General features: G+C 46.8%; 1 protein-coding gene across 5 annotated transcripts in view; it reads left to right on the top strand.

Annotated features, from left to right (window-relative positions):
* MID1 (midline 1) overlaps positions 1–5,060 on the top strand; it is a 341,028-nt gene extending 335,968 nt beyond the window's left edge. For all 5 annotated transcript variants that reach the window (XM_044236012.1, XM_044236011.1, XM_044236015.1 and 2 more), the window contains exon 10: positions 953–5,060. In XM_044236012.1, the coding sequence (XP_044091947.1) occupies positions 953–1,301 (349 nt within the window). In that variant the 3' untranslated portion in view covers positions 1,302–5,060. The remainder of the gene's footprint in view (positions 1–952) is intronic.
* Positions 5,061–17,008: the final 11,948 nt, after the last annotated feature.

Consider the following 17,008-nt stretch of genomic DNA (forward strand, 5'->3'; position numbering starts at 1 on the left):
TAAGAAATGTAATCAGAGGGGCTCTTGGCAGTGATGAATCACATACTTTCTGGTGAGGGACGGGATTACAGAGCTACATTTGTGGCTTTTTGAGTCATCCTAGGTTCAAATTCTGATTCTGGGACTTCTTAGTTAATGTGACATTTGGCAAAGATAATAAAACAGCAGTTACCCAAGATTACTTGCCGTGCCTTGTGCCCCAGATGTTACACATATTCTTCCCTTTACTCCCCAGAATCACCCTCCGAGATGGACGCTGTCCGTGTCCCTGTGTTGTAGACCTAGGAGAGGACAAGGAACTTACACTGGAAGTGAAAACCATTCTCCCCAATAACCTGTTGCAAACTGTACTCGAAGTCATGGAAAATGACAGACATGGGGGTCAGCCGAAAAATTCGAAGTAGGTCAGGAGAAGTCTAGGGTTGTGCTATTCAGTATGGTAGCCCTGAGCCCCATGCAGTTAATTGAAATCATTCAACTTAATTAAAATTAACTAAATTTAAAGTCTGGTTCTTTAGTCTCAACAGGCACAGTTCAAACATGTGGCTCATGGCTACCCTACTGAATGGGGCAAAACATTTCACTCATTGCAGAAACTGCTCTGGAACACCACTGGCCTAGAGAATTCATTGTGTGGGCCATGACGTGTGTAAAGAACAAACAAACATACAAAACCCAAAAGGGAGCGATACACAAAGTTCTAATTCTCTTGTAATGTCCGAACTAAAAATAGGAATAGGAGTTAACACAGTGGTCCATGTCTGCTCACTGTGTCTCTGGGAGGAAGGTGACGAGGGACACTTGTGTCAGGGCCTTCGCCAAGTCTTCACTGAACAACAAGCAGGGAAAACCGCAAATCATGTTTTCGTGACCCCTGAAAACCAGAGAAAAGAGGTAGTGTCCATATGCAACCCGCCTCATGGTTTTTGCCGTCACTGTTTTGTTCGTGCAGGTATGCCATTGGCCTTGCTTACAAATCAGCCCCGAAGCACGAGTGGATTGGGAAGAACTCTGCTTCCTGGGCGCTGTGCCGCTGTCACAATAATTGGGTGGTGAGACACAACGGCAAGGAAACCCCCATCGAGCCAGCCCCCCACCTCCGGCGCGTCGGCATCCTGCTGGACTATGACAATGGTTCCATCGCCTTCTACGATGCTTTGAACTCCATCCACCTCTACACCTTCGACATCACCTTCTCGCAGCCTGTGTGCCCCACCTTCACAGTGTGGAACAAGTGCTTGACCATTATAACTGGCCTTCCCATCCCAGACCATCTGGACTGCACGGAGCAGCTACCGTGAGCGCCTGGCCACGGGGAGCTGCTTTCTGGGGAATACAAAGGGTCGTGGCCACCATTTCAGGGACAGAGAAAGCACAGGCTTCCAGAGTGATTAAATGTCGCCAAAAAGTGTCCAGAAATATCAGCTAGGATAGGACTCGAAATAGGCGATTCTCCCCTTTTACTGTCTTTTGTATTAAGTACACGCTTTAATAATTTCTTCAAATTTTTCCTGTATTTGCAGGAAAATTTATAGATTATTTATAAAAGAAACATAACCGGAATTACAACTCTTAGACATTATTTGATTTTGCACATTAAGAGGCCCAGAAGTTTACCAGCTCTTTTCAACAAACTTTGTGTCATCACGGTCTGTGGGATTGAGGAAAAAAAAAATCTTTTATAGTTATGTATGCTTATTCACCTCCTCACATCATCGTATCTCATACTGATCCCATCGTGGGTTCTGTTGCCTCGACAGTGCGTAACAGAATATGCAGTTACCTTAAAAATAAAAAATAGTTTCGAACCTGGTAGGGCAGCAAACGGGCTTTCTTAGTCTGCTTTATTTTGAAGTGTTTTCAGTGTGATGTCAAAACCGTCTTGGATCAGGAGAGAGATTGGAAAGAATTAACTTGGGAATCTGCCATGGCCCAATCTTTAATCACCCTCTGATGGCTGGTGGGGTCACGTTGGACAGAAAGGTTCTGAAGCCTTTGGCCATGTGTGACCACACCCTTCCCAGGATTCAGGGTTCTGGGAGAACATTAAGAATGAGCTTGCCATTAAAAATAGTCACTTTGAATCCTACTGATGATTCAAAACGTCATAGGCTGATTTGTCTTTGATCGGCAGTAAGATTCTTTTTCATGACCTAAATGTATTTCGTTCTTCCTTTTAATAGTTTCTTTAGGCCTGTGACATCACTTACTACATTTAATAGCTGTCCTGTCTCCCTCTCCCCCAAATCATTCTTCTTTTGTTGCTGGGGGTGAGGAAATGAACGTTTTCTGTTACAAATGGTAGTACCACTTTGAATTGACTTTGCTCTCCAGGACATCAACATGGGGCCCTGACTGTCTCTACCACGTCCAGATATGACTCACCCCCAAATACCTAATATTTATGAGTTGGTAATGACAAGGGACGTTGCATAAAGTACTCTTTACTAGTATATGTGCCTCAAAAGTTATAAACAGACTTTTATTAAACACATCTCGAAAGATGTAGAGGTCCCTCTGTATTCTAGTATAGTTCACCATAGAATTGTGAAACAAAAAACAAAAAACAAAAAAAAACAAAACAAAACAAAAAAAGAACAAAACAAAACAAAAAAAAACCAAAAAAATCAAACTCACTATTCCCATGCTGGAACCCGCTCATAGAACCTGCTAACAGAATGTTAGGTGGGATTCTGGGCCTGCTGATCTGGTAAAATGGAATGGTCCGTGAAGCAAGGCTTTCATAAGCAGCCCTTGGACTTGGACCGGGAATCCAGCATTGGTTCTATCTTGACGAAGGGTGTGACATCTATAAGTCATTTCATCTACTAAAATATTTATCTGAGCTACTGAGTTGGCCATTTTGACTGAACGGACTGATGGATTTAGGCATTGTTTTTAGCAATTTTGTTTTTAACCAAATCAACCCATTATCTCCCTGAGATCCGTCCATAGACCCGCTGTTTCCGCACGGCACTGTGTGAGCCCCAGCCTAGACCCATGGGCTGCGTCACGCCTGCTTCTGTCCTCTTCACCCCAGAAGCTCTCCTTTTTCTTAACAGATAGAGTTTATATATTTACTATATTATTTATACCCAGATGAATATTTTGATAGCTACTTAGGACAGTTCCACATCTAAAAGATGGACACCTCAATGGAAAAAAGTTCATCATTCTCTGGAAACTTTTTTTTTTTTTTTACGGTATAAAAACAACGTGTATTTGCCTTCCCTGAACGAACTGAAAGGGTTGTAATTTTTACATACTGTTTTTGGTAGCTGGATAACGGATATTTTAATGCACTTTGTACACTAACAGGTTTTAAATAAAAGGGTCTAAAACTCAGCTTCTGAGTTTTTTAAAATCATGGTTGCCAGGTACCAGTAAACGCTACAGTTTGCCTTATGATGTTAATGTAAAGCATTTACAAGGACAATATTTCCATGAATATAATGTTTTTCAATACAAAGAAGTTACTACTCGAATTTTCACTGCAAGCCATTTAGTTTCTGTTTTGGCTATTTTTATAAGGACAAGGGGGATTATGTTATAATTTGGTTGTGGAAGTCTCACTCTTTGCTAACTTAAAAACCTTGTGGATAGCAGCAGTTACTATTTCCATGTTGTCATATTTACAAGAAAGTATGTATATGGTGAAAGGCCACAGTGTTTACCTTCATTACTGTAATGATGTAGAAAAGATTTCCATGTGGATTTTTTTTTTTAAGTCTAAAAAATACACGCCATAAACATTTGCTGCAGTACAATTCTTTTAAGTGGACTGGGGTCACAGTATTTTGTTTTCGAGGTCCTGACTTCACAGGAAGCATTGTGACACAGGGGAAAAAGAGATGGCAGTGCCAGTTACGTTAATACAGCCAAATTGATGTGGCACCAACCAAGGCTGCCAGGTCTGATGTCGTGGGTGTGTGAAGAGGGCTGTTGCCATCTTGAAATTCTGCGTAATATTTGAGTAGGGGGCCTGCACCCTTCGTTTTGCACTGGGCCCCCAAAATTCTATAGCCAGTCCTCATAACAGAACTCAGAAACAGGGTACTTCTCTTCCTGGTGGATACAAATGAAGAAACCTGGATCCAACGTCAAGAGTGGCTGGCCGTGTAATCCAAGTAGGAATCCAAATGGATTAAAAGGAGAATGGCATGGGTGAAGATGTTCTTCCCAGCTTGAAAAAAGAAAAGAAAAGAAAAGACTTCAAAAACTGACTGCAAATGTTGGTGAGGATGTCTGCTGGAGAAGAGGAAATGGCCTGATGGCGCATGCGCTAGTTGATCGCGGTACTGAGATAACTGACCCTAAGCTTCCCAAGAACTGAACCAGCGCTGTCCGGTGAACGGGGGATTCCGTTTCGGCTCCACGCACCTGTGCGGTGCCTGAAGAGAGACGCACGTGCATGCTCGCCTACCGGTGCTGTTGGTGTTGGGAAGTTGATGATCTGGTCTGCCCTTACCAAATGTTAAAAAGGAGACAAAGACCACGATGATGGGGGCAGGGGGGATGTGTTTGAAGTTGTGCTTCTCAGCAAGGGGCGATTTGGCAATGTCTGGGAGAGGGTGCTGTTGGCATCTAGTGGGTAGAGACCAGGGATGTTGCTCAACAGCATCCGGGCAAAATATCAGTGGTGCTGCGAGGGGGGAAACTTGCTCTTTGGGGTTCTTCAAAACTCTCACAAATATGTTTTACTGTTCCTGTCATTGGTTCAATGCCCGAGAGCGAAAGAAAAGGGGACACCACTGCAAAACCTTCACTGCAGTGGCTCCTTCACTTTAAAAAGTACATATATTTACAAAACCACGGTAAAAGCCTGGAATCTGGAAAGCAGTCCCAGCCCGTGTCCGTGGGAACGCGGGGCTCGGCATCCACAAGGATGTGGGTGCGACCGGCTTAGCTGGAAATGCCAAGCCAACTCTGTAGGCCGCTCCTTTCAGCCCAACAAACGCAGCCCCTGGTACTTGCATCAGGCTGCCACGCCCCCGGTCCTGACTGGTCTGGCCATTGCTGTTCCTTTCTAGTTCAAAATAAAATCCTTTTTGTGGTTCCAAGGCCCTCTGTGTTGCCTCTCTCTGTTGCCTTTTCATCTTTGTGTGTTTTCACGCTCATTGTTTCCACACGTATTTATTCACCATCTGCCGGACTTTTTGAACTACTTTGTGATCTAGAACGTTTCCTTTTATTCTGCTAACCCCGACCAACTATCCCACTTCTCTCCATTCAGAACACAGTTACTAAGCTCCAAAACAGTCCTTAGGAAAATTTTTTTAAAAGAAAAAAAAAATACATAAAGGAAACCTACACAGGAGTGGAGATCCAGAACAAGAATGACTTGATTTCGAGTCTTCTAGAAGGGTTGGAAGAGGTGAGGACAAGGGGGACTGGAGCAGAGGAGGGAGGCTTTTCACAGTGGAGGCTGCTACACGCCCAGTGGCCAGCCCGTAAGTCTATCCCTGACCCCATCCTGTGGCTCCCGGGACTTGACTTTCGTTAGGGGTATAAGCCCTTTCGATGGAAGTCCGCGTGCTGCAGAGTGGCCGTGGGTCTGCAGCGCCAGCACCACCTGCGAGCTGGCGAGTAATGCCCGTTCTCCAGCCCTACCTGTCCCCCCCCCACCTCCTCATCAGCATCTCCAGGCATGGGGCCAGCAGTGAATTCAAAGAGGCCCTCCCGGGGGACGGGGATGCTGGCAAAGGTTTGCGAAGCTCAGCTCGGGAGGGCTTTATCCGGTCCCCTATCCCCTATGAAAATGCACTTACAGCCTGCTTTAGAGGCAGCATGATGTAAGGCGGTCAACCCGGCAGAGCATTAAAATCGCCTTGTTTACAAATGCTGATTCCTGGGTCCCCTGCTGGCAGATCGGGGCTGAAAGAAGGTTTCGAGGGTGGCCCAGCACCCTATCCTGTTGTCTGAACAGATTCTAAAGTGCCGCCAGTGAATTATTTGGGGGTTTTGCAGGGCAAACTGTCTCTGCGGCAACTGCTGGAGTCCGCAGCTATGGAGTAAAAGCAGCCCTAGAGAATATGTAAATGAATGTGTGAGGCTGGGTTCCAATAAAACTTTATTTGCAAAAACAAGCATGGCGCTGCCTTTGGCCCTCAGCATCCTTTTGCCGCCTGCTGCTGTAACAGATCAGTACTCGACTCACCACGGTGCATTCACGATCCCCTCTCCCTGAGGGCTCGGCGGCGTGGCTCTGGGCCTCTTCGCTCTCAAGTCCTTTCCACCTTTGAATTACATCAATTCTGAAAGCACAGAACTCGTGGAGTGCGCGTGGAGTCACCGAGTGCTTAAGACAGGGCCACTCAAAGGTTATTAGAAGATGCTTTCAATCGGTAGCGTAGGGCGTGTCAGTTCTAAGGATTAGCGTTCCCTCTTTCATAATTTTGACTTGAATCAGCCCTTCTCATAAGTGACAGGTGTGGAAAATAGATTCCCTTTAATAAGAGTTTTGAAGTACATTTAATTTGAACTTTTGAAACTGAACAGACAGCGCTGTAATTAATCACCTTTCAAAGTCAGCTTGAAGGGCATGCCAGACGCTCCAGAGAGTGGCCCGCATCTTCCTCTTTTTTAAGTTATTATTTTTAAAAGTAAACAAGCAGACATGTTGAAGAAGATAGTTGCTTGTGATGATAGTAGGCGCATAAAAAGGGAGACGTGTGCAGCTTACAAAGTCCTCCCTTGAGTATCATTCTTGTGTGGGATGCACATTCAAGAACAAAATTAAAAAATGGGGTTAAGGCCTTATGGAAAACTTTTCTTGTAGCTGTCCTATCTTAACATGGGCAATTTATGGAGAGGAATTCAGGTCTCCCTTTGGATCTTTTTCAGCCATGTTCTCCTGGGAGAATTATAAAAGCATGATTAAACAGGAAGTATAGCAATTAACAGACAAATGTGTCATGGCCAAAACCCAGTTACTAATTAAGGAGAGACACAGAAAAAATGATTTAATGAACATTGGTGCTTATGCACGGTCTGTTTATTCTCAAAGCTTAATTTTTGATTATGGTCATTAAAAGGTATTCAATTTCAGTGAAATATTTCAGTTAATAAAGCTCACAACTTCCCCAGTCTTATTTTCCCTCCAGCTTCTGCCCTCTCGCGCCTCCTATTTTCTGTCAAGCTTCTCACAGGGTGGCTCAGATGTTCCATTTCTAAGAAATCAGAGAGGGAGATAAACCATGAGAGACTCTGGACTCTGGGAAACAAGCCCAGGGTCACAGGCGGGAGAGGGTTGGGGGGCCGAGGTACCCAGGTGATGGGTATTAAGGGGGGCATGTGTTGTGATGAGCGCTGAGTGTTATAGGTAACTAATGAACCATTGAACACATCAAAAACTAATGCCGTATTAGATGTTGGCTAACTGAACATGAGAAAAAAAAATAATTTAAAGAATCAAAAAAACCCAAAATGTTCATTTCTGTTTCCTCACCTCTCGGCAGACCTCCCCACGCTCCGTCAGGCATTCAGGGCGTCCACTCTACCAAACCGCGGGCGCTGACGTCGGAAACATGCCTGCGTCAATGCCGACGTCCGTACGCATTGGATTGACCTCACCTTGACATACAGCAGCTCTTGAGATGTTGGCAGCTTCTTTTTAATCCCTCCCTATGCGACGCCATCCATGCCACCTCCTCTGGCACCATTTTGTGCAGAAGCCTCCCCAGCCTCAGTGTCTCCGTCTGATTTCTCGGCTACCTCAGCCCCTCATGTTGGCCTGCTTATGTGGTCATCTCTTTCGGACATCTGAAGGGCACCTCACACTCCACATGTCCAAAACCATGCTCATGCTCTCTCCCCCAAAACTTGCGTCATCCAACCGGTTTCATGAACCCCCCCCAAACCACAGGTTCATGTCCGGTGCCCTCTTTACCCTCCATGTCCCATCCATCACCAAATCCTGATGATTTTGTCTCTTAAGTATCTCTCTACTCCTCTCTCCGTCGGCCCACAACCTCCTAGTCCAAGCTTCCTGATCTCTGACTCTACAGCTGACTTAACCGGCTAACTGGTCTACCTGTAACTCCACACTGCACCCCGCCCCCCAGAGGACGGAGCAGCCAAGGTAATCCTGAAATTGGGTCACATCACACTCAGCCCCGCACACTCCTCCTGCCATTCTCACCGCCCGCTCCTGACCCCCACCCCCCGTAGGTTGACTTTAAAACTTTTGGCGCACCTGGGTGGCTCAGTGGGTTAAGCCTCCGCCTTCGGCTCAGGCCAGGATCCCAGGGTGCTGGGATCGAGCCCCGCATCGGGCTCTCTGCTCAGCGGGGAGCCTGCTTCCCTTCCTCTCTCTGCCTGCCTCTCTGCCTACTTGTGATCTCGGTCTGTCAAATAAATAAAATCTTTAAAAAACAAACAAACAAACAAACAAACAAAACTTTCCCTGAAGCTCTTCTGCAATTCCTGTAGGATTCTCCACGGTCCCTGTGTATTTATTTCCCCGGTGCCATCTTGAACGCTCTCCCCTTAGTCTCTGCATTCTGGCCACACCGGCACAGAGCTTTACTCCCCTCACCTTCTTCCCTACCACTAACGCTTCAGATTACTTCCCAACCCTCATTTCCCCATGACTCTTACCCCGATCCCCCTGTCTGAGCCAAATTCCCCTAATCTCATAAAGCAACTCCTAACATTTGTCACAGTTGGAAGTTAGCATGTATTTAAGTTTCATTTACTAATTCTGTTCCTTACCCCCCCACCCCACTAGACTGTAATATTCCCGAAGTCTGAGGCCAAGACTCGCTTAGTTCAATGTTTGCCATGTAGTATGTCCTCAGTAAATGTAGAGTAGAATTCTGATTTCTCATGAGTGTGTTCTACTAGAAACTTTCTCTTGAACCTATAACATCCACTATTCTCTCTTTTTAAATTTTTTTATTTAAATTCAATTTAGTCGATATGTAGTGTATTACTAGTTTCAGGGGTAGAACTTAGAGATTCATCAGATGCATATAAAAGCTACTGATCATTCCATCCTGTGCCCATCACCCAGTTACCCTGTCCCCGACCCACCCCACCTCCAGCAACCCTCAGTTTTCTCCTAGAGTTAAGAGTCTCATGGTTTGCCTCCCTCTCTGTTTTTCTCTTATATTATTTTTCTTTCCCTTCCCCTATGTTCATCTGTTTTGTTTCTTAAATGCCACATATGAGTGAAATCATATGGTATGTGTCTTCCTCTGGTTGACTTATTTTGCCTAGCATAATACCCTCTAGTTCCATCCACATCGTTGCAAATGACAAGATTTTGTTCTTTTTGATGGCTGAGTAATATTCCACTGTCTGTGTCTGTGTGTGTGTGCGCGCGTGCACCCACACACACACCGCATCTTCTTTATCCATTCATCTGTTGATGGACATCTGTGCTCTTTCCATGTTTTGGCTGTTGTGGACATTGCTTTTGTAACATTGGGGTCCGTGTGCCCCTTTGAGTCACTATTGTTATATCCTTTGGATAAATACCTAGCAGTGCAATTGCCTTGTCATAGGTAGCTCTATTTTTTAACTTTTGAAGAACCTCCATACCATTTTCCAGAGTGGCTGCACAAGCTTGCATTCCCACCAACACTGTAAGAAGGTTCCCCTTTCTCCACATCATCTCCAACACCTGTTGTTTCCTGACTTGTTCATTTTAGCCATTCTGATCCATATAAGGTGGGATCTCATTGTGGTTTTGATTTATATTGCCCTGATGCCAAGTGATGTTGAACATAAGAGCTGGTATCCAAAATCTATAAAGAACTCATCAAACTCAACACCCCCCAAAAAACAAAAAATCCAGTTAAGAAATGGGCAGAAGACATGAACAGACATTTCTCCAAAGAAGACCTACAAATGGCTAACAGACACACTATTCTCTTCTTAAAAGACTTACCTTAACAAAAAGAGTCCTTTGTATTTGCAGAAACCACAAACAGTACAGAATAAAAAATGATATCAAAATGAAAGCTAGAAAATCTACCTTCTAACAAATTCCATCCGCTCTTTATAGTGACCACAAATAATCAGCAAAAATAAAACCTTCAGTCTGGGCAAGTAAATCGCCCATCCGTGTCTCCTGTACCCTCCTGCCCAGCTCCTGTCCCTGTGTTGTAAGTCTGCGGTTGTACTGATGTATGTCTCACTTGCCAGCTCAGCTCATCCCAAACTCTAAGACAATCCGGATGCAAATAAAATGGGCTCCGAGGTATCACTGTGGACCTAAGCCTTGGAGAAGGTCCCCTCTGACCTCGGTACCCCATCTCCTCTGTACTTCCACCCAACTTCCCAGAAAGCACAGTCTCTACGCTCTTCCATGGTGTCACAAGAGTCCCGGCCTCCTTCCTCATGCTACCCGGTAGCTGGGCTCTCTGTCCTTGTCCTCCCTCGGACTTGGTCTCTGGTGCCTACACTGAACTTCCCAGGCAGGCAGAAGCCCTCCACGTGGAGTTTCACCCAATGCCTGCATGGCCTACTAATTCAGCTTGGTCTCACGTCACCAACGGGGTGCTCCTGCCTGCTTCTTTGCATGGGCTGATTTCTCTGGTTTCATTACCTCAGATTCTCCTCCCGTGTTCCCAGCTCTGCTACCTCCCAGCCCCTTTAAAAGAACTGGTCACGGGGCCCCTAGGTGGCTCAGTGGGTTAAGCCCCTGCCTTCAGCTCAGGTCATGATCCCAGGGTCCTGGGATCGAGTCCTGCATCGGGCTCTCTGCTCAGCAGGGAGCCTGATTCCTCCTCTCTCTCTGCCTGCCTCTCTGCCTACTTGTTCTCTCTCTCTCTCTCTCTCTCTCTCAAATAAATAAATCTTTAAAAATGAAATAAATAAATAAAAATAAATAAAAGAACTGGTCATGTCCATATTTCCCAAAGATGATAGATCAAGAGCAAGGCCAGGCTCGGCCCTCCTACACCATAACCACTATAAGAAACTCGTTTTCAGTGAGAAAGACAGAGATGGGTTAAAAGTATCGGGATGGCCGATGAGGTCGCACGGAGCCCTGGAGTAGCTATATCAACAGCAAAGTCGACTTCCAAGCAAGGAACCTTTCCTGGGAGTCAGCGTGCTTAATAGGCAAAGATTCTCACTTTCTTGCCCTCCTGTTCCCATTTTCTTTTTCCCCGACCAGAGAGCGAGAGCGAGAGCAAAGACAGGGTCAGCTGGGGAAAACAAGGCCCGGCGCCGGGAAATCTGGAGTAGGTAGGCCCATCCCAAACCGAGCTGGCTGTGCAGCCTTGCGGTCGGGTCCGCTGCTTTTCGGAGTCTGTTGTCAGCACCCGACAAGTAAGTTACCGTAGATGATGACAGAGACGAATATTCTCGGTTTCGATCCCCATGTCAAGCCTCGGGTGAGTCCGTTCTTGGGGAGGCCCGTTCAGAAGCAGCCGGAGACCCAGACAAGAATAAACGTCCAACCCGAAGCCCGGAACAATGAGCCCCACCAAAGCCTCCGACCCCCGGCCCCCAGGGAGCCGGTGCGCACAGACAGGGGTGGGGGTGTCCACGCGGCAGCATCTGTTATCGGTTGCCTCTGGCTCCCTCCCCGCATTCCAGGCCTGGCGCGCAGGACATCCTGAAATGGAGACGGCTGCTGTTGCGGGGGCATGTTTGAAACCTTCCAATGATTGACTGGAAGCCGACGTGCGGGGCATGAACCCTGAACCCCGGAGTTCACGGGGGCCCACCAGCCTGCAGAGCCCAAGCCCTTGATGCCGCCGGACAGGCAGTTCTCATTAAGCAATGCCGCGGGACCTGGTGGCAAAACCGTCAGGCCGCCTGCCCTGCACGCGCACCCACCCCCGCCATCCCCCTGCCCTCAGGCTCCATTTCTAGGCCCTGAGGTGCCGGTATTTTTAACATTTCCCAGCCAGTCCATCTTTTCTTGGCAGCACTGATCCAGCAGTGCTAACATTTGTTGAGGAGGGGATGAGGTACACTCGTGTTCACAGATGGCCCCGTGGGAAGCATCCCAGGCACGGAGGGCGGCCCAGGGAGTCAGGCCCAAGAGAAGCTTCTGGACCATCACAGGAGCACCACTCCGAGCTTCTGTCTGAATGACTTGGGAGAGCGACAGCACACGCCGGGCCAGCCGACTTGCAAAGGCAGCTCCTCCTTCCAGAAGCTTTTGCCCTTGAAACCAGGAAGTCCTCAGGGGACAGCTCTGATTGGACAAAAAGCCACCCAGCTCGCGACAGCACCCGAGACACAAACGTGGAACAGTTCTTCATGGCGTCAGACGCAGCCGTCAGAATCATCCCCAGCGCGGAATGGCCAGGCTTCACGCCGCAGAACAACCGGGCTGCGAGGCGATTGACGTCATGTCACCTTCAGAGTTCTGGAAGGAAGCAGAGTGGCCGAGTGCTCACGTGCCTTGTGAGCTGGGGGCAAGTGAGGAAGTGGTTCATTCTTGCTAATTACAGTCTGGGTGTCAAGGTCTCCTTTTCAGTTTAGGCAGGATATTATGAAATTCGTTTGCCTACGTATTTGGGGTCTGATGAGATTGCCGAATACAATCTTGTACCTTCATGGAGACAAAGGACAGGAAAGCCGGTCTCTGTTGGCTGTTTTTTCCTTAAACGCTTCTTCGTCCCGTCCCTTGTTCTGTGGCTAGTCTTCGGACGCCTGCTTTCACCGTCGCTCAGTCCTTCCTAGCTGTCCCTTCTTGAAAGCGGGAGTTCCCCACCTCGGCGCTGTGGACATTTGGGGCAAGACAATTCTTTGTCGGGGAGCTGTCCTCTGCGTTGTGGGATGCTCAGTCCCATCCCTGCTCTTGGCTCCTCCCAGCTGTGACAACCAAATATATCTCTGGACACTGCCAAATGTCCCCTGGAAGGGACAGTCACTCCTGTTTGAGAACCGCTGGCCTAGACCAGTGCTTCAATAGTAACATCGACATCACATGATTATAACATTCTAATGTCACATATGTTCTTTCAAGTTACCATTCCTTCTGTCCACAGGACCTTCTCATGTCACCTTCCTACAATGTTCTATCCCTTCCTCTCTGCTCCCGGGCCACTGCGTCACTTGCGGGGTGACTGTCAATAATGTGGCCATCACCCTGCTCATGGCTCAACGTCCCCGGTGTGCCCAGGCTGCTATCAGTAAAGTCGGGAGAGAGCGAGGCAGAGATGTGGGAAGAAGAAACACTTCAGCTTCTCCCTGGATCTGGAAGCTGCCAATAACCACACACCCAGGAGATCTGATTTGAGGTATCTGTGGAATTCAGATAGAAGGAATTTTTGTACACTTGCTGATACTATTATACAGATTACTCTTTACAAAAAAAAAGGGAGTGAAGTGACAATGTGGGTTTTAAAAGATACTTGAAAGGAATTTACTTAAGTTCTCGCGTTGCAAAAATGGATTATTTCTGAGTAGCCCAGGAAATCCTGGCCCCCTCACCGTCTACATCAGACCTCCAGGGAAGACCCTGCCCCCTGTCGCGGCCACACCATCGCTCTGTTGGCCTTACATTAAGCCTCTCTTCCCAAGGCTAACTTGAAAGGATAGTTTTGGGTTTCTGGTTTTGTTTTCTTTTTGCTACCAGCTGGAAACGTATTCTACAGAGAATATAGGGGGCCGCTCTTTGAAAGAATATGGCAACCCCAAAACCTACCATATTTTCTCTTTCCTTCCTTTCTTCCTTCCCTATGCGGTTCGGGAGAATCCACAAATTTCTGCCTTTCTTCCCCTGATGGATTTTTTTCTTCTCTCAGGACTTAAGCTCCCTGAAGGTGGGGATTGTGTTTGTTATCTTTTCTTATCTCTGGTGCATATCTCCAGTGGATGTTTGCTACCAAAAGGAAGGAAGAGAGGGTTTGGGGGAGGGAAGGAAGGGGCGAAGGAGGGAGGAAGAAAACTTGAAGGAAAAGAAACAAGAAAAGAAGGGAGGAAGGAAGGGAGGATGTCGGTGTTAGATTTATGTAGGACGTACTGTTTCAAGATCAAAAGAATCACATAACTGTTGCTTGGTTTCACCTGCTCTCACTGGCCGCCATATTGCCCAGAAGTGAGTCGTGCTTCTGGCCTCCAGCATCTCATGCAGAACAGAAAGAAGCAATGTGTGGGTTTAGATGATCTAAGAGATCCGATTGAATGAAAAGTGACAGCGAGAGAAAATAAGCAACTGTAACTAGTCAACAGATGCCCACATTTTCGAGTTACACACATTTCCATTAACTAATATTAGACAGGAGGACAGAGCTTCCGCTATGGAGCCATGAAAGACAAACAGAATGAGAATGAAAGAACAGGCTTCAAAGTCCTCCAACCCATTCCCATGCCCTTCAAGCAAAACAAAACAAAACAAAACTTTTAATTTTCCTTTTCTACAGACTTTTGATGGCAACTCCACTTCTTGAAAGGTCCTCTTGATGCCACATCAAGTTTTCAGCTCTCAAATTTTAGTCCGTTTTCTTCAGTCTGGTCATGTGTATCAATTGAAGAAAACTGTGAAACATATCAAAGGGTACGAGGGAAAAAGCAAAGCAAGATAAATGCCCCTCGTGTTCCAGGAATCATTTAATCAATGAAATATCTCATTTCTGAAAAAAATTCATTTCTACTACATGTGGCTGTATGGATCATTTTGCCTCTACATCCTGACTCAAGCCCTAATTCTTAATTCACCATTAATGAGAAGTGTTGTATATTTTTGAAGTGTGTTTAAGTCTTATATTAGGACATGGGCCAAAAGGCAAGGTTCTCCAACTCATTAACCTGCTCCATAAACTTTAAACCACTGTTTCCTATGGGAGGAAAACATACCTGGGAATAGAGTTACTATTCTAATTCTTTCCTTCTATTTCAAGACCGGTTTATCCCCATTTCATCTGAATGAAAATTGCTTGAGAACGTTTCCTCCCTTGTGCAATAAGGGGCTTAACAATTTAATTCTGGTTAAGAAATCCGATTGCTTCCATCGGTCAAAGATCCAGAAGCCAAACAAAAATTAAGAACCAAAGGAAATGCGCCCTGATGGCGTCGAGAGTCCCACGGAGGGCGCTGCCAATCAGCGGGCCGGATCGACCCTTCCGACCTTGTAACTCTGAGCCGAGCTCCCTCTGGCTTCCGCAGGGGGAAGGAGAAAGGAGTGTGGTCACCGCGCCGTGTTTGCCCACAACCTTCTCCCAGCCATTTCCTTCCCAGTGAGGAAAGGGAGCCTTCGGGTTCAGTGTGTATGAGTTTCATTTGTTTTTCCACTTCAGGATTATGATCTCTGGCTGGGAATTTGGGAATTCTACTTCTGCAGGCCTCAGCCTGAAAGCCATCACTTCTCCCAACTTCTCTAGGCGGGAGCTGGCGTCCAGGCTTCCAGGGGGCTCGCAGCCAGGGGTTTCTGCTCTGCTCAGGGAAGCCTGCTCATGGAGGGGGGCTGTTTTCCCGGGGCTGGGCCCACGCCCACATTCTAATGACAGGCTGGAGCCAAGTGCCTTTGCTGATTGGGAAAGCTACATGCTTGCTTGGGGCTTTTTAGTCATAAAAAGCCTTTGCAGGCATTGTTCCCGAGCTGTTTCCACCTTGGCCTTGGGATCCTGAGCTAAATAGTCTGCACGCTGTTATCAATGGTCAAAATACCCCACCAGTGTTATTGTAGGGCTCTCCGGTGTGGTCTGACCTTGCACAGAATCAATAAAAAACATAACCTCTGTCTTGAAGACCCTGTACCCTGAAAGGCTGGCAAAAGCATATGCAGATATGAAAGCCGACAATCAATCATCGACAAACATCTGAAACGTAGTAAAACCTTGTTAATCCACTGTTGCCGATCCCAAATAGCATGTAATTCAAAGCAACTGCTGTTCCTGTCCTCCATTGTTCTTTCATGGAAATATGACATAACTCAAAACTGGCGATGGGATGTTTCTTTTTCCAGGTCCCTGGCATTTCAAATGTTCTAATTGTAAATGCACCGTTAAGTAACGATTTTCCTACGTCCACCAATTGAGTTCTCTCTGAGAAGTTCCACCGTTGCGACTCCAAGGCAGTCGTGTCTGATCAGAAAGCCAAGGCTCCGATTGTCTCAAGAAATTAATACCAGCTAGAAATCCAAGCGTGGATTAGCGACTCCATTTTTTTAAAAGGAATTTGTATCTGATTTTAAAAATGATACGTGTTTATCGCAGAAAGTTCCGATTTAAAGAATAACACAGAGGAAAACAAAAAATACGCCCGTGACCCCCACATGCAGCAGAAACGCTGGTTTATTGACCTCAGGGTTATGGAGATGTTGATCCCGAAGAGATGGGCAGAAGGAGGGAGGCAGACACAGACAGAGAGAAAGAGACTCCTTCTCCTTTATGACTTGCTCCTTTCATTTATACTAATTTGGATCCAAAGCAAAGAATCAAGCCAGCCACGGCTGCCAATATCGTAATGAACTCTCTTTTCCATAAAACAGGATTCATGGTAAAGCAGACGCAGCTCCCATTTTAATTCCTGAAGTAAAAAGAAACTCACGACAAGATGGCCTCCTGCAGGAAGTGACGACATAGGCTAAGCCCCAAGGACAAGTCTGTATGCACAATGCTGCCCTGGGGACATTGAGTTCAACCATGGGTTCTCAACTTGTGGTGATTTTGTCCTGCGGGCGACACTGGCAGTGTCTAGAGACAAAAAAAGTTCTTGGGTGGGGGGCATGCTACCGGCACCTGGTGGTGGGGAGGACCAGGGATGCTGCTAACTATTGGGGGGGGGGGCGGGCACCCCTCACAGCAGAGTGTGGTCCAGCCCCAAGGTCACCAGCGCTGAGGGTGAGGAGGTGAGGAACTTGGGGTTAAACTCATCGCATCTTCATCCACAGAGAGTCACAACCTAAGGGGCCACGTGGCTGCAGAGACAACAAGAGACCAAACGGCCTGTGCTTCCTGTGATTTAGTGCGTGGAAGGATATTCCGTCAGCCGAGCACAGAGTTTAAAAGCTCTGCTGTGAAGACAAAATGAGTAAAAGAGTTTAGTGCCTGGCACTTCGTTTGTGGCTCCAGAAATGGTCACTGTGGTCATTGTGGGC

The sequence above is a fragment of the Neovison vison genome, chromosome X, assembly GCF_020171115.1.
Source record: "Neovison vison isolate M4711 chromosome X, ASM_NN_V1, whole genome shotgun sequence".
NCBI lineage: Eukaryota > Metazoa > Chordata > Mammalia > Carnivora > Mustelidae > Neogale > Neogale vison.